The following is a 17,082-nucleotide window of genomic DNA, read 5'->3' on the forward strand; positions in this document are numbered from 1 at the left end:
TTTAAAAAAAAAAAAAAAAAAAAAAAACACAAAATAATTAGACAACAATTTTTTTTACCAACCGAGTCAATGAATCGAAGTCTCAATTGGGTTGGAAAAATCATTTGCACTAATCTGAAATCTTAGTTTGTTGAGTTGGTGACTCGAGTAACTCAACCGAGTAACTGTTGGGTTGGGTTGAGTTATCGAGTTGTCTTTTTAATTATTTTTAAGAAATTATGTTTATTCACCATATATAAAATTCAAATAGTAAGCATTAAAAAGTCCCGTGCATCACTAACCTCAGTTATAAATATTAAATATTATTAATTCCTTTAAAAGTACGATAGAGTTGAGTTAGATTGTAACTCTATTTTCGAGTTGGTCGGTTTGATCCAACTAAAAAAATGTCAAACCCACAGACCGGATGAGTTGAGTAATTTGAGTTAATCATATTATCTAAATTATATAACACAAATTAGAATCTTAAAATTAACTAATTTATTTGTTAGTGCAGTAAAAAAAATATATGTGTTCAAATATATATTTATATCAAATAGGTACAGACGAAAATGAGAAATATAATCTCATCCCCTATCCAATTTATTAAAAAAATATTTCCCATTTTTCGTATAAACAGAGAATCTGCTTCTCTTCCGACCATATTTCATTAATATCGACGAAAGGCGTTAAAATATTTCATTAATATCGACGAAAGGCGTTAGGTATATATGCAAAACGTGCATGAGGACCGTGTGTACAAAGAGAAATTAACAAATATTATTGGCATTAAATTAGTGCTCAACTAATTTTGACTAATTATGTTCATTGATTCCAATTTCTTTTTTTTTATTTAATTATTTCCCCAATTTATTATGCTTCCAAGTCATCCCTAATTTATGTGTTTTAATTGCCCTATTTAATTAGGTCGTTAATTGGAAATCGATGAATAATCAACAATTTCACACTTATATAATATATTTTTTTATTGATTTAATTTATTAAAAAAAAAAAATCCATAACAACCGTCATAATGGAAAATACCCACTCGACTTATTTCATGTTGACAAATAAAAAATCTTCACCAAATTAATTATTTAATTCCCACCCAATAGATATAATAATTTTCTTCTTTATAATTATTATTCTCCTCATAATTCCAAAATTATGCTTCAAGGAATATATTTATCATTTCATGATTATTTATGGTTTTAAATATATTATTTATATTTAAATTATTAATTTAGGGTCGATTTTTTATATTAAAAAAATATATTCAACTTTTTTTTTTTTTATAAATTTTTGAAACATATTCAAATCAATTCTCATAAAAATTAACATTCCATTATTAAATTTAAAATTTATTGGGCCAATTAACGAATGCCACGTGTGTGCTTCATGAGTTCTAATTGAACTTGATAAACTTATAGTCAAAGCTGCCACGTCATAAGGTCGTGCTTACGATGTGGCAACTTGGCTTATCCACAAATTTTTGTGATGCTCATCTTCCTCTTATCTTATAACAAATTCGAAGTATTAAATTTTCGTTCAATTTCAAAAAATTAATTTTAAAATGAAAATTAAATTGTAAATTAAATATAAATTTAAAATTGCGTAAAGATATAATTTTTAACTTTTTAGATTAAATGTCAAATGATTTGATATAAATATGAATTAAGATTTGATTTAAACGTAATTAAAATATTGAAATATATATTAAAGTATAATTTAAATAGGTATCAAAATAAGATATACAATTTAAAAGTAAATTAATTTGATGTCTCGACTAAATAATTAATATTTTGATTAATGTTGTCAAATCTTGTTTTTTCTGGTGGAAATTGATTAATTTTTTTTATTCTTTTAAACTGTTTTATTCTCCAATAAAGTAATTTAATTTATTCACTAAAGGAACATTCCCTTTATTTAACACTAAAAAAATAATTTTAATCCTATCCATTAGCAATTATATTTATTTTACTTTTTTTTAAACAAGCCATTTTTAAAAACCGTTTATTATAAAATGAATATAATTACTTAAATTTTAAAAATTAAAAATTGAATCATTAAATTATTATTATTATTATTATTATTTTTTTACATTTATGAATCCGCTAGATACAAATGAAAATTGAGGATCTATTAAATATGAATAAATCAATTAAATTTTTAAAATTTCAAATTTAACGGAAAACTATTAAATATAAAATTTAAAACTTATGAATTAAAAGTTTTTTTATTTCTAATTTAAATATAAATTAAACTTAAATCTTAAAATTTAGAGACTAAATTTATAATTAATTATTCAATTAGGACACAATGTAAGCTTTAATTTCTACAGCAATATTGAATTTTTGTTTGGGAAAAAAGTATATAATTTTTTTGTGTGTGATTAATTTAGGGATCCAGTAAATATAAATAAATCCATTAAATTTTAAAATTTTTAAATTTAACGGAAAAATATTAAATATAAAATTAAAAACTTATGAATTAAAAGTTTTTTTTTTCAATTTAAAGATAAAATAAATTTAAATTTTGAGGCTAAATTTGTGAGTATAACCTTTAATTTGTTAGCACAATATTATATTTTTGTTTCTCGATCATAATTGGGAGATGCGTGAATGTAAAATATATAATATTTTAACGGGTTGAATTAGAATTATTTTTAATAATAATTTTTATTAAAAAATTAAAATTAAAATTATAAATAATCCTCAAAAATTCATATTATTTTATTTCGAGCAGCCACGAGTCCAGAACTGTTAACAGAACACATTCATGTGAAACGATCATAATCAATGTACTCTTAAATAATACACTTTTCAAGGCGCTATAATTATTTCATTTAACCAAGAATTTAAAACCCAGTAGAATTACTTGTAAAACATGCCAATTAGCACAAGGGTAGCTTGAAAAATGGCGGAGGTTGAAGCATTTCCTCAAAAAAGACACTGAAAATGGCCCCCACCATTCATGCTTCGAATGCTTAAAAAGCAGCTCTCCCTTGCCCCCCAAATCCTCAATGTTCCATCTAAATCCTTGCATTTCCATTCCCCTTTCTGTTTCTCTCTGTTTTCTTCTTCAAAAGAATCAATCCAAAACAAAAGAAAACAGAGCCTCTTATATGTTATCACAGATTGGCGTTTAGGAGTGCCAAAATGTTCAAAATGCCAAAGATTACGGCGCTGTTCTTGTTTTTGTGGGTTTGTTCATCTGGAATGGCGTCTGTGACTTATGACCACAAAGCCATAGTCATCGATGGTCGGAGGAGAATACTGATTTCTGGGTCTATTCATTATCCAAGAAGCACTCCTCAGGTTCGAATACGTCCAATGCGATTCACGGGTTTATTTCTATTTCCCTCTTTAATTATCTCCCCCCCTTTGCTGTGGTTTTAGATGTGGCCGGACCTTATACAGAAGGCCAAAAATGGAGGATTAGATGTTATTGAGACATATGTGTTCTGGAATGGCCATGAGCCTTCCCCTGGACAGGTAAATGGGGAAGAAATTTGTTTTTGCCATATGGGTTCTTCTGGGTTTGGATTATACTGATTCATTTGGTGCTTTGTTCTTCAAATTTTCAGTATTATTTCGAGGATAGATATGATTTGGTGAGATTTGTGAAGCTTGTTCAACAAGCTGGCTTGTATGTTCATCTACGGATTGGTCCATTTGTTTGTGCAGAATGGAATTTTGGGTAAAACGATTAAAATGGATGTTGTTAATCATTTTGTTCATGTGGCTCTGTTCTGATTATTTTACTTTTACTTCAATGATTCAGTGGATTTCCTGTTTGGTTAAAGTATGTTCCTGGGATTGCTTTTAGGACAGACAATGGACCTTTCAAGGTAGGGAACATTCTGAAATAGTCATTTTGAAGCTAATGATTTGATGAACTCTTGAAGTTATTGATTTAATTGTGTTTAATAAAGGCCGCTATGCAAAAATTCACTGCGAAGATTGTTAGTATGATGAAGGGGGAGAGGCTATATCATAGCCAGGGAGGACCCATTATTCTGTCTCAGGTAACATCCAATGAACATATAATATGAGGCTTTTATTGGATTCAAAACTGGGTTTTAATGCTTTGGGGGTGCAGATTGAGAATGAATATGGACCAGTGGAGTGGGAAATAGGCGCCCCTGGTAAGTCTTACACCAAATGGGCAGCTCAAATGGCGGTGGGTCTTGACACTGGAGTGCCATGGGTGATGTGCAAGCAAGAGGATGCCCCTGACCCTGTGGTAAGCTATTTTGATCCCTTTCTGTCATGGCTTTCTTTTCTCCTCTTGGGATGCCTTCAACGTTGAGTAACATGTACTAGGTTGTTTGTACGACTTGTTTGGACTGTGGATGGTAAAATAGGGACTACGGAACTTTGATACTGTTCCATTACGAGTAGATATTGTCTACTTTGGCTTGTTATGTATTGCTGTTAGTCTCACGGTTTTAACACGTGTCTACTAGGGAGAGGTTTTCACACCCTTATATTATAATGATTTCGGATCTCATACACTTAGTTTAAAGTGAGAACCTCTTTTATTGGTGGGATTTCAACACTTTTAACGGTTCTTGATCTTGATTGTTTTTGCCTTAATTGGTGTTGTTAGCTTTTATACACTTGAATCCTTGCTTGCTTTCTTATATAAAACTCTTCCTTTGTGCCTTTTTTTTAATCTCTAGGTGAATTTGTCCTTTTCTTTATTCTCAGTCTTAAACCCTTTGAAGGTGAAAAAAGGAAATATTCTCTTTATGGAGTTGTTTTGGTAAGTTGTAAGATCCCACCTCGGTTGGGGAGGGGAACAAAACATTCTTTATAAGAGTATAGAAATCTCTCCCTTGTAGACAATTTTTAAGACCATGAGTTTGACAGCGATATGTAACGGGCCGAAACGGTGGGCTTGAGCTGTTACAAATGGTATTAGAGCCAGACACCGGGTGATGTGCAAGCGAGAAGGTTGAGCCTCGATGGGGGGTGGACACGAGGCGGTGTGCCAGCTAGGACGCTGGGCCCCGAAAGTCGGTGGATTGGGGGGTCCCACATCGATTGGGGAGGAGAACGAAACATTATTTATAAGGGCGTGGAAACCTCTCCCTTATACACGCGTTTTAAAACCTTGAGAGGAAGTCCAGAAGGGAAAGCCTAAAGAGGATAACATCTGCTAGCGGAACAAGCTCATAAGGGAAAACCCAAAGAAGACAATATCGGCTAGCGGTGGGCTTGGATCGTTCCCTTGTTTGTTTTTAGATTAGTTAAAATGCTATCAGTTCTTGAGTAAACAAGACTCATAAAGTCTTCTTTACGTTTCAACTTTTTGTAGAAATCAGTAGATTCTTGAACATAAACTTTCCTTCCATCCTCTATATTCTCTTCTCTAAAGCTTCTATCTACTTGGTTCTGCTTCAGATCGACACCTGCAATGGATTTTACTGCGAAAACTTCGAACCAAACAAGGTTTATAAACCCAAAATGTGGACAGAAGCTTGGACTGGCTGGTAAATAACTTATTCTGCCTGGATTCACCAAATTATGACTAAACATTTCCGAGTTTCAAAGGATCAGAATTGACATGCTCCCTGTTCTTGAAATATTCAAGGTTCACTGAGTTTGGTGGCCCAGTTCCTTATAGGCCAGTTGAAGACTTAGCCTATTCCGTTGCAAGATTCATACAGAATCGTGGTTCTTTCATCAATTATTATATGGTAATTACCAATCCAGAGTGTTTCATAATGGTTGGCTGATCGTTGGAAATGATATCATATCCTTAACTCCTTCAATATCTTCTCTCATGTCAGTATCATGGAGGAACCAACTTTGGCCGAACGGCTGGTGGGCCTTTCATTGCTACTAGCTACGACTATGATGCTCCCATCGATGAATATGGTACGCTCGTGGCAGTAGTAGCTTCCAAGATCACATTCTCATAAAGAACTTTCATATATTTTCATCACTACTCTAATAACTTTTCTGGGATATGGTAGGCCTATTAAGGGAACCGAAATGGAGTCATCTGAGAGATCTGCACAAAGCCATCAAGCTGTGCGAACCCGCTTTAGTATCGGTAGATCCTACCGTGTCGTCGTTAGGAAGCCATCAAGAGGTAGAATCATGATCCAGCTGATGAAAGATTATGTAACTACTGATGCATTCTTCATTGCAAGACGGTCTAATTTGTCTTCTTTTTTATAAGGCTCATGTCTACAGGACAAGAACAGGGGCATGTGCTGCTTTTCTAGCTAACTACGACGCATCGTCGTCTGCAAGAGTCACGTTCGGAAATAATCCATATGACCTGCCACCTTGGTCCGTCAGCATCCTTCCTGACTGCAAATCTGTCATTTTCAACACTGCAAAAGTAAGACAAGATTCAAAACTATATAGATGAACCTTTAAAGGCTTCATCGTTTCGATATCTTTTTTTTACGTCGAGATAATTCTTTACAGGTCAATGCTCCAAACTCACAGCCTAAAATGACTCCAGTTAGTTCATTTTCATGGCAATCATACACTGAAGAAACAGCCTCTGCGTATGCTGATGATACAACCACCATGGCTGGGTTAGTGGAGCAAATCAGTGTCACCAGGGATGCGACAGATTATCTGTGGTACATGACAGAGTAAGAACTCCATCACCTATCCAATTTTTGCCGTTTGTCGACCATTTTATCGAAAAATGTTAGGAAGAAATCAATCATATCTTACTCGACTTCGTGTTTATCTTTCTCAGTATAAGGATCGACTCGAACGAAGGCTTCTTAAGGAGCGGACAATGGCCTCTTCTCACCATCTTTTCAGCAGGCCATGCTTTACATGTGTTCATAAATGGCCAACTATCTGGTACACGACAACAAACACGTTTTCTTTTTTCCTTAAACATCTTTCAAACATCGTAATGACATATATTCTGAATGGTAGGAACTGTATATGGGGGATTGGAGAATCCCAAATTAACATTCAGCAAATATGTTAACTTAAGAGCAGGAGTTAACAAGCTCTCTATGTTGAGTGTTGCTGTTGGTCTCCCGGTTAGTTTCCGATTTCACATGTTTCTTTAAAATCATCGTTGATTCCGAATTTGACTCACGTCTCCCGTTTGCTCGATGTCAGAATGTTGGCCTACATTTTGAGACTTGGAATGCTGGCGTTTTAGGCCCCGTCACGTTGAAGGGTCTGAACGAGGGTACGAGGGACATGTCCGGATATAAATGGTCTTACAAGGTACACTACGAAACCAGTGTACCCTCACTTTCGCTTTCGGTTATGCATTTCGGTTCGTTCTACGTGACGACGATAATAGTACTAATAGGTTGGCTAGAGAATCTGACTTCCATTATTCCTGAATAGGTTGGCTTGAAAGGAGAATCCTTAAATCTTCATACCGTTAGTGGAAGCAGCTCAGCTGAGTGGGTGAGAGGCTCATTGGTGTCTCAAAAACAACCCCTCACATGGTACAAGGTGAGTGTTCAAATGAACATCCTTAAATTCCTGCAGCTTCTCTATGGACAAGGACTTTTCTGATCTAAACTTCTGTTGTGTAACGAATCTGCAGACGACTTTCAACACCCCGGGAGGCAACGAACCATTAGCTTTAGATATGAGCAGCATGGGCAAAGGACAAATGTGGATTAACGGTCAGAGCATCGGGCGCCATTGGCCTGCGTATACCGCACGAGGTAGCTGTGGCAAATGCAGCTATGCTGGAATCTTTACTGAGAAGAAATGTCATTCTGGCTGTGGAGGACCCTCACAGAGATGGTAAAAAGAGTTGGCCCTTATACACTGATCTATTGTTTTGTGAGGCTATCATCTGTGCGTGTTTTTTTACGACGTAGCTTTCGAAATTTCAGGTATCACGTTCCCCGTGCATGGTTGAAACCGAGCGGGAATCTGTTGGTGATTTTTGAAGAATGGGGTGGTAATCCTCAGGGAATCTCTTTGGTTAAGAGATCCACTTCCTAATAACACAAGAAGCTTTCAACCGAGGTTGCTTGAAACTAAGCTCAACGTTCATACCTCATATATTTCTCTAGTTTTACTACATACACAGATATCTCGTATTATAGTTCATCCCGAGATGCATAAACGCAGCTCGACAAACTCAAGCTGGTCGATTTACATCTCGGATCAAACTACCACAGTGTTTGAATTAACAAAAGAATAAGTGGAGGAAAATACCAAAATCAAATACAATTTTTATGTCGATATAGATAGTGAAAGAAGTTTGTATGTATATAGAACGAAAATCTAGATGGGTTCAAAACTTTGATCCCGGATTCCGACCCTGATTTATTTATTCGGAAGGTTATGTAACTATTTGATCACGGGTCGATGTTGTAATGTTTGAATACAATACAAATGTTGAAGCAAAATACTTTACTTTTACAAAAATGAATTCAAAGGGACCTTTTGGTCAATTTAAAGTAAATGCAATTTTTTCTTAATAATGTAATTTTCTTAAATAGTTGATTTTATTTAATTAATGAGTATAAATCATAAATATTTTGAACCATTTTTAAAAAAAGTAATAAAATATTAATTTTGAATTTAGAGTAATTAAAATTTTATGGGCTAATTAGATTTTTTTAAGAGTTGAGAGGGTAAATATGTAATTTATGGTTTAATTTATTCAAAATTAGGCTTTTCATTTCGGCAAAATAGCCCTAAGATACTCCATTCATTCTCCCTAGTCCTTGCGTCTGGCGCGACTTCAGGCTTACAATTCCTATCGATAGAACCAGAGATCTCTTCTGAAATCAATTTTCTTCGCCCCTACCGGATTTGATGGTGAGTGATTTTGATGCCTGTGCTGATCGAATTGCTATGGCAACAATTCCTTTGGGTTTCGTTGTCCCTGTCATTTCGCATTTTGTAATTTCGTGGATCGTTCTTTTGCAGGCTCCGAAACCTGTTACGAGTCCCGTCCCCGAAGCCTGGTACCCGACTCTTGCGGTCCTGATGATCGCTGTTGGACTTGTAATTACCGCTTCGTTTTTCATGTAAGTTCGATCGGATCCGTTTCTCTGTAGCAAAATGAATTCTGGTTCATGTTAATTATTCGGAGTGAAATGAGAGGTTCTAGACAATTAGATTAAGGATTGTCTAATTCTGTCATATGCTTGCTTAATTCACTTTGATTACAACGAAATGCTTAGAAGTTTATTAGCTATCAAGAAAGTTTGTGATCTTTTTTTTGGAAAATGAGGACGTCCGGAATTTTGTCGATCCAATCAAGTACCATTTTCTTTTTGTATCATCTATTCCGAAAATGAAAACCATATGTAATCCAAGCCCGAATGCGTTGATGTTCATACATTTGGTTCAAAGATGTCTTTTAGGAGGTTTCAGGCTTTCATCCAACCATACGGCGGGACTAATTTTCTTAATCCGAATCTATGTTTATACCGTCCAGCGATAGAAAGCCATTTGACCGTCAATAAAGAAGAGTCCACTCTCTATCATACTTCTCAAGGAAAACTTGGATTCTTAACAATCACAATAATAGGTACTCTTTGATGTAAAATATTAGTAAGGTCACCATTGACATGACGGCGATGACTGTATGTGACATATGTTGTTTGTTGCTTTGTGTATTTGCAACTGTAAACATGTTCTAATGTAGATTATGGTCACATCTCTCTGTTAAGTTGATATCTATATTGGGAAAAAGTTATTGAATTTGATAAATTGGGTATTGATATTCATTGTCATGGCCTATAATACAACCAAGTTTCATGGTTTGCTGGTAAGGTTGGAGCCAGATGACTGTTTGTATCATTCTAATAGATCAAGCAAACCGTCGTCCCCTTATGGAGTCGATGGTTTGGGGTCGCTCTAACCGCATCGATTATCATTTGCAGCTATGAAGCTACATCTTCTAGGAAAAACCGTTGTCTTGCCAAGGAACTCACTACAGGATCATTTGCCTCCGTTTTCTTGGTATGAATCTTTCAGTAGACGTCTTTTATTTTAAATGCAAAATTTTTCATCGATCATGTCAGTGGGAGAAGAACGCCCTTACTTTCACATTGACAATTGCTGTATATTTCTCGTTAATTATTGCTAGATTTGATCATGGAGCTTGACGTTGTATATTTATGATTCTACGTTGTTATCTGTTGCAGGGATTTGGATCCTTGTTCTTGTTGCTTGCTTCTGGTATTTATGTCTGACCTATTGGAAGCACATGTTGAGAATTATATTTATCTAGCGGAGTCAGTTTTACATGTATGATCATGATGCTGGGCCAGGACTATTTCTATGAACAGTGGTCTCTTTTTTCCTTTTATGGAGCGTTATACTCATAAACCTGCATTGTGGTTGAAGGGATTTTGCAGAGTTGAGAATGGTAGTGCTGAAGAAATCAGCTTTTTGCTCGAAATTGAATCATGGCTCTCTACAATAATACGAAATTCGAACAAGTTTGGTATTGACTTCGATCCCATAAGTTCATAGTCACAATCCTTTTGACTCATATTTTTTGTGGGTTTTTTTTTTCATGATTGTTTTTGGTTAAATTATAAAAATTTGGAATTTTAAAAGTTTCATTTTAACCAATGTGATCATACTTGTTGACGTCTTCCTCGTTTTAACCAAATGTTTCCAATTTTGAAGTAAAATTAAACCTAACTTCATGTATTTTTTATAACTTAACTAACAAATAAAAGTAAAAAAAAACTCTTAAATTGTGTGTAGATGAAATCTAAGAGCGATACAAGTTGGAATGCACGAACCAAACTCAAATAAAAATGATGTTTTTTTAATTATTCTTAGTCAAATTAATATTCAAAACTTTAGGAGTGTACATTACGTTGGATTAGTTGGAAATCTTTTTTTTGGACAAATATAAAATTTTAGGTTAGTTGGATCGGTGGCCCGAAAAAATTCGAAAGAGAATCTGTAAAAATTTACGACCCAACTTAGCTCTCTACTTTCTGTTGGGTTGTCAATGTTTCTTACTAAAATTTTATTAAAGTTAAAATATCAAATGTTTATCGGTTACTCTTTAGTTATAAATGTTAAATGTTGGTTGAGTACACGACAAAAGATGTTTTATCTATAAATTGAACCGAAACTTAGATTGAACCGGAATTTAATTTTAACTCAACCTAACATTTACGATTCCAATCACCGAATCAATCTAGTTATTAAATACTATTAAGATCCCAACCAAACGCGTCTTAAAAAAGAATATATTACTGCCGCGATTTCATGGCAATAACACTACGCGCCACAGCATTAGGAGGACCTACCGAGATTTTGACACGTGTCCCAATGTCAACCGTTGGTGGTGGATCATCATCATCATTTCCCAAATTGGACCCAAAATATATTTTTGTCTGGGTTTACTGTATGTAACTGGTTTGGATACTTGGGTGGGGTCGCCTTGAGTCTGGAGAGTCAAAGAGAGCGCGAAAAGTATCGTACTGAAAAATCGCGGACCGAAGCTCCTTTGAGCTATGGATTCTCCTCAGTCGCAGCAGCAGCAACAGCTTCAACAGCAGCAGCAGCAGCAGCAGCAGCCTGTTGTGAAGAAGAAGGAGACCAGAGGCCGGAAGCCCAAGCCTAAGGAGGAGAAGAAGGACGAGCAGCAAGCTAAGAAGATGAAGGCTCACCAACAGCCCTCCGTCGATGAGCGTTATACTCAGTGGAAGTCTCTTGTTCCTGTTCTCTATGACTGGTTCGCTAACCACAATCTCGTTTGGCCTTCTCTCTCTTGCCGGTATTCCACTTACTCTTCCTTCTGTTTTCAACTATCTGCTCTACTCTGCTTGCTTCTCTCGTTTCTAGGGTTTTCTGTTTGCTGTTTTTTTCACTTGTGTTTCTTGTGCTTCTTCTTGTTCGTTGGAGATAAATCACCTCCACTGTATTAATGGATCTGTCGCGTGTTAATTTTTAGGGTTTTTTTTTCTTACTATTTGTCGCATTTCTGCAAACTTGAGCTTCTTATTCGTATGATACATTCCTTCTCCCTACCTCTATGGCTATTTGGCGGGGCTCTTTATATGGCGTTTATTTGATCTGAGTCTGACTATTTTCTGGGTCTAGGTGGGGTCCTCAGCTCGAGCAAGCAACGTATAAGAATCGACAGCGGCTTTATCTTTCTGAACAGGTGACTTCCGTCGCAGTAAAATCTTGTGTTTTGTTGAAATGGCTACGTTGTTTTATTTCTTGCTGTAGTTGTACTGAATTGCGACCCAAAATTCCCTTCGGGGGAGAAACTAGCTTGTACTGAATTTATCACATTGAAGATCGATCTGTAATTGTTGTTTATTGTTTATTTTTCTTCCTTCCTTGTTACCAGACTGATGGCAGTGTTCCGAATACACTGGTCATTGCAAATTGTGAAGTTGTGAAGCCGAGGGTTGCAGCTGCAGAGCACATTTCTCAGGTGATTGGTCAATTTCAAAGTTTAAAGTTCTGTGGACCTTTTTCGTGCTACTCAATCTTTGTGTCATATGTTGTTATTTTATTTTCAGTTCAATGAAGAAGCACGCTCACCATTTGTAAAGAAGTACAAGACTATTATACACCCTGGTGAGGTATGAAATGTATGAAAATATGATCTACAATGACATTCATATAAGCTGGTTGATCTTCAGGCATTCTTTCCATGCTTTCATGTGGTTATGGTTACATTATTATTCTTTTCCCATTTGAGTTTCAAGGTCTTTCTTCGTCTTGAACATTTATATTTCTTTCTTTGGATAGTTGTTACCGTTTGGTTGGAAGTTGAAAGTGATGGAAGATGAAGAGTTGTTTTAAAATTGTTGTCTTTCTAATGTTCTATGTTGAATATTTTCCCAGGTTAACAGAATTAGGGAACTTCCCCAGAATTCTAGAATTGTTGCCACACACACTGACAGTCCAGATGTATGTGCTATTAATTTTAGTTCTTATTTTAATCCATTTGAAAATCTTATGCCTTCAGTACATTTATTCAACAAACATTGATTTAAGTCTCTTTGGTATTCAACATCTAGGTCCTCATTTGGGATGTTGAGGCACAACCTAACCGTCATGCTGTCCTTGGTGCCACAAATTCTCGCCCAGATTTGGTAATTCTATTAAAAACTTGAATTGCCTACACGATCTTTGTTTTCCTATAAATGTTGCTATATTTTAAATCTCTGGTGTATATTTCTAGTTGATGTTTCTCTATCTACCTTCTGGTTACAACCACGGTGGAATACATAACATTGATGTTGAAGTATGCCTTGCATTCAAGCAAAACTAATGTTGTCATTTTTCTTTTTAGGGCCGTGCATCATTAGAATGCCTTTCGAGAATAGCTGATAAGATGGAAGATGTCCTTTTTACAACGTTCTTTTCTCACTCATTTAAGCACTAAATTTGAATCTGGTTTTAAGAGAGAATGACTCAATTCTTCTGTACTTAGATTTCGTGAGAGTCAGAAATTCTTGAATCTCTTGGATGTAGATTATGGGCTTGGCTGGTTGAGGTTAAGTTTAATCCTGCTATAGATGCTTATTGAGATCTCGATATGCCCAACTGAGTTTAGTTCACTTTCGTACTGTTAATGTTGCGTCATGGTTGAACAATAGGCTGCTTAATTTATTTTCTTGTGAATTTAAAAGGTTCAAGCATTTCATAGTTTTAATCTTATAGGAGATATTTTACAAAATCATTATCTAGAGCTGAGGTGGGTTCACAGTCCGATTGGAAGACCATGGTAGGTCATCGATGAGTGTGTAAAACTTATTTGGTCTCATTTACACATCTTAACAATTTTTCAACCTGGGACCATGTAAAGATAAATTCTTCTGGTGTTTGTAACATGGACATTCTAAATCCCTTGCTTGTTTAAAGCGTTCATTGTGCAATTTTATGTTAACTTACTCTTCACTTGCAGATTCTGACTGGTCATCAAGAAAATGCCGAGTTTGCTCTAGCTATGTGCCCCACTGAACCTTATGTCCTGTCTGGAGGTTGAATGTTTTCCAATCTTTTTCTCTCCTTTAAGTTGGTCCTGCTAATTAGGTTCAATCTGGAAAGTTCTACTCAACTCTTGCACTGTTTCAGATTTAGATGTCAAATTATTTTGTTGTTTTTTTCAATACCTATCAATTTCTTTGCTGTATGGGATTTTGTTCTATCATATGGTTTGGGGTGTTACAAATGGGGTTCTATTTCTCTGATGTTACTTCATCTTATGGGCAGGGAAGGACAAGTTAGTTGTTTTATGGAGTATCCAGGACCATATAACAACTTCTGCCACAGACCCTGCTGTTTCAAAATCACCAGGATCTGGTGGATCTATCATAAAGAAGGCGGGAGAGGGAACTGATAAAACTTCTGATGGTCCTTCTATTGGGCCACGAGGAGTTTACCATGGCCATGAGGATACTGTTGAAGATGTGACCTTCTGTCCATCCAAGTAATATCTTAATTCTGTATTACTAGTCATTCAGTTTTTTATTTTGAGAATTATTGATAAATGGACATGCGGATGGGGCATTTAAAACCATTTTTATTTAAAATATATTTTGTTTATTATATAGTACAGGTGATTTCTAGCTGAAGTTTGGTTTGACCAAGATGAGAGGTTTTGAAGGGTAGGGTTTTGCGTGGGGGATGAGGGTTGGTTTCTGGATCATAGTGCTCTTGATTAATGTTACAAATAAACTATCGATCATTGAATAATTTTTACTGTATACTATCTTCACAAAACTGAAAATAGTAATAAAATTGTACTATTTTTTAATCTTCCAAGGTAAGGAACTCACGTATAGTAGATTTTCCTGACGTTATAACTAATTTGGTTGGGACTGGGCGTAAATGATCTCTTTTTCACTACTATAACTTTACTTCCCTGCTTCCTAGTTGAAGAGGCCTTTTGTAATCTCTCTATTGGGGGTCTTCCCCTCTTTTGTAAATTCATGCCATCAATGAAATTGTTTCTTAACCCTCCCCAAAAAATAATGCTATTTTAAAGTATTTTAATTTGTGTCTTGGTGTTCATTTACACCAAATTTATTTCGCTTGAGTGGATGAAAGTCTAATTTTTAGTTGTTTCTTTTCCAAGCGTAACCACAACATCCTTTTCTTTTATTTTCCCTCTTAAGTGCACAGGAGTTCTGCAGTGTAGGAGATGACTCTTGCCTAATATTATGGGATGCCCGTACTGGCTCTAGCCCAGCTGTCAAGGTCTTAATTCTCTTGTTTAGTTCTCTGTAACAAGGGGCTCTCCTTGTGGTATAATGTGGAATTTGAAATAAGTGTTATAGAGCATAAATTCGACAAAACTAGAAACTCGTCATTCTCCTATTATGAGAAATATTTTTTGATTTGTTATACATACTGGCTTATGTCGATAGGACAAGAATTCCATGGTGTTGTTTTGTAGTAGAGATTTTTTTCGTTGTTCATACCAAGTATTCTGTGCAGGAGATTTATCCTGCAAGATAAAATTGATATCATATAATTTAATATTGCTTTTTATGTTTTTATCCTCAGGGTGCATATTTTAGGTGCTTCTGTTATTCATCTTAGTCTGTCTTTCTTTCTGGTCTGCAGGTCGAAAAGGCACACAATGCTGATCTTCATTGTGTTGATTGGAATCCCCATGATGATAATCTTATCATAACAGGGTAAATTTTAATGTTTTATTTTCTTTTCAATTGCTAATGCTTATGGGAAAATTGGGTCTCATATATTTATACAAAAAAGAGAATAAATATACAGACAGGAGAGAAGAAATAATAAACAGAATCTCAGAAGCACAAACACTTTAGTTTAGCCAGCAGGTCCATGTCTGACACGAGTTAGACACTTGGACATTCTAACACTTGTTGGTTACCTACTAAACACTTGTTAGTTACCTACTAAACACTTGTTAGGGCAGTAGATGTATTAACATTAGTTCTACAAAGTTAAAGTAGGTCCAACATTTGCTAGAAAAAAATCAAACCCTTGTTAAGTATACTGAATTTGCACATATGACAAAATTAATAAACTTGAGAGAAAATACATCAAACTAATTTTTAAGCATATAAATGAATAAACTCATTGACTTCGAAATTCATTATGGTATAAAAATGACATTTTAAAGAATGTATATTTTAATGAACGAGTCAGTTGCTGTGTTCTTGTCCTAGATTTTAGAAAATGAGGTGTTGTAGTGTCTGTGCTTCTTAAAATAGCACAATGGTCTTACTACTATTTGCCCTGTTTTAGTTAGGCTGTTGTGTGTCATTTGGTTTGGTCTCATCATTTTATCGGTAGTGCATTTAGGATTTAGGATTTAGGAGAATGAGATTTCTGAGGTAATGACTATAAACATACGTGGTTACATCGGCACAAATTTCTCTTTAGGTCAGCCGATAATTCTATTCGCATGTTTGATCGTCGGAATCTCACTTCTAATGGAGTTGGCTCGCCCATCTATAAATTTGAGGGCCACAAAGCAGCGGTTCTTTGTGTTCAGGTATTCTTTTTGTTTTTTAAGTTTGATTATATTTGCTTCTTGTCTTATTACTACTAATTTTATTTGAAAATGCTCGTGCTGTTAGTTGTAAAATGTACTGATTATACGTACTGGTCCATATATGTTTTTATTCAGTGGTCCCCAGATAAATCATCTGTCTTTGGAAGTTCTGCTGAGGATGGGCTGTTGAATATTTGGGATTACGATAAGGTACATCATTTTGAGATTTTAACCATGTTTTATCTTTCATCATCTTGCTTCCAGGATATCAGGGTTCAGTTTAATGCCGGAACTCAGGATAATAATATGTTATACTATGAAGTTCTTTTGCCCTTTAGCTTAGAGATCTGATTCCACAAACTTCCACGACAGCTGGCTGATATTTTATAGCATATCTTATATGTTTATAGTCCATGTTAACTAATTTGTCTTAGTATTTCTATAGAATTTTTTGTAGTATAGACTATAATGTTCTTTGTGGTCTCAACATATAATATACATTTCAGGTTGGTAAAAAGACAGAGCGAGCTACAAGGACACCTGCTGCTCCTCCTGGTTTATTTTTCCAGCATGCTGGGCACAGGTTCCACATTGCTGCCTTTCTTGATTAAAATGCATGAACATGACATAAAAAATGTTAAATTCTTTCCCCTGCAA

At 35.2% G+C, this 17,082-nt stretch overlaps 3 protein-coding genes across 4 annotated transcripts in view; all 3 read left to right on the forward strand.

Annotated features, from left to right (window-relative positions):
- Nucleotides 1–2,906: 2,906 nt before the first annotated feature.
- LOC111461444 (beta-galactosidase-like) lies at nt 2,907–8,019 on the forward strand. The gene is made up of 18 exons (XM_023104963.1): nt 2,907–3,296; nt 3,378–3,473; nt 3,566–3,678; nt 3,763–3,829; nt 3,914–4,006; nt 4,081–4,224; nt 5,388–5,476; nt 5,578–5,683; nt 5,777–5,864; nt 5,963–6,081; nt 6,172–6,336; nt 6,426–6,598; nt 6,709–6,818; nt 6,897–7,006; nt 7,089–7,199; nt 7,326–7,436; nt 7,531–7,736; nt 7,829–8,019. Exons 1-18 carry the CDS (start codon nt 3,138–3,140, stop codon nt 7,938–7,940), a joined length of 2,172 nt encoding a protein of 723 aa, XP_022960731.1. The 5' UTR covers nt 2,907–3,137; the 3' UTR covers nt 7,941–8,019.
- A 595-nt stretch (nt 8,020–8,614) lies between these two features.
- LOC111461654 (transmembrane protein 258) lies at nt 8,615–10,373 on the forward strand. The gene is made up of 4 exons (XM_023105256.1): nt 8,615–8,765; nt 8,877–8,977; nt 9,839–9,917; nt 10,103–10,373. The coding sequence occupies exons 1-4, from the start codon at nt 8,763–8,765 to the stop codon at nt 10,148–10,150; spliced, it is 231 nt and encodes a 76-aa protein (XP_022961024.1). The 5' UTR covers nt 8,615–8,762; the 3' UTR covers nt 10,151–10,373.
- A 963-nt stretch (nt 10,374–11,336) lies between these two features.
- LOC111461417 (WD-40 repeat-containing protein MSI4) overlaps nt 11,337–17,082 on the forward strand; it is a 7,917-nt gene continuing 2,171 nt past the window's right edge. For both annotated transcript variants that reach the window (XR_002713560.1, XM_023104929.1), the window contains exons 1-13: nt 11,337–11,700; nt 12,027–12,090; nt 12,283–12,369; nt 12,458–12,520; nt 12,786–12,851; nt 12,962–13,036; nt 13,852–13,927; nt 14,160–14,376; nt 15,065–15,146; nt 15,516–15,589; nt 16,314–16,425; nt 16,561–16,635; nt 16,932–17,008. Coding sequence is in view for 1 of the 2 variants with exons in the window: in XM_023104929.1 (XP_022960697.1) it covers nt 11,438–11,700; nt 12,027–12,090; nt 12,283–12,369; nt 12,458–12,520; nt 12,786–12,851; nt 12,962–13,036; nt 13,852–13,927; nt 14,160–14,376; nt 15,065–15,146; nt 15,516–15,589; nt 16,314–16,425; nt 16,561–16,635; nt 16,932–17,008 (1,331 nt within the window). In the remaining variant the exon portion in view is untranslated. The remainder of the gene's footprint in view (nt 11,701–12,026; nt 12,091–12,282; nt 12,370–12,457; nt 12,521–12,785; nt 12,852–12,961; nt 13,037–13,851; nt 13,928–14,159; nt 14,377–15,064; nt 15,147–15,515; nt 15,590–16,313; nt 16,426–16,560; nt 16,636–16,931; nt 17,009–17,082) is intronic.

This window comes from Cucurbita moschata, unplaced genomic scaffold (assembly GCF_002738365.1).
Source record: "Cucurbita moschata cultivar Rifu unplaced genomic scaffold, Cmos_1.0 Cmo_Scf00025, whole genome shotgun sequence".
NCBI lineage: Eukaryota > Viridiplantae > Streptophyta > Magnoliopsida > Cucurbitales > Cucurbitaceae > Cucurbita > Cucurbita moschata.

Excerpts from the sequence above, each read along its gene's own strand:
- LOC111461444 (XM_023104963.1), top strand. The coding sequence starts at position 3,138 with ATGTTCAAAATGCCAAAGATTACGGCGCTGTTCTTGTTTTTGTGGGTT. Across the intron at positions 7,200-7,325 it reads GATATAAATGGTCTTACAAG|GTTGGCTTGAAAGGAGAATC; the intron begins GTACACTACGAA and ends ATTCCTGAATAG. Across the intron at positions 7,737-7,828 it reads GGAGGACCCTCACAGAGATG|GTATCACGTTCCCCGTGCAT; the intron begins GTAAAAAGAGTT and ends TCGAAATTTCAG.
- LOC111461654 (XM_023105256.1), top strand. Across the intron at positions 8,978-9,838 it reads ATTACCGCTTCGTTTTTCAT|CTATGAAGCTACATCTTCTA; the intron begins GTAAGTTCGATC and ends TATCATTTGCAG. Across the intron at positions 9,918-10,102 it reads CATTTGCCTCCGTTTTCTTG|GGATTTGGATCCTTGTTCTT; the intron begins GTATGAATCTTT and ends TATCTGTTGCAG.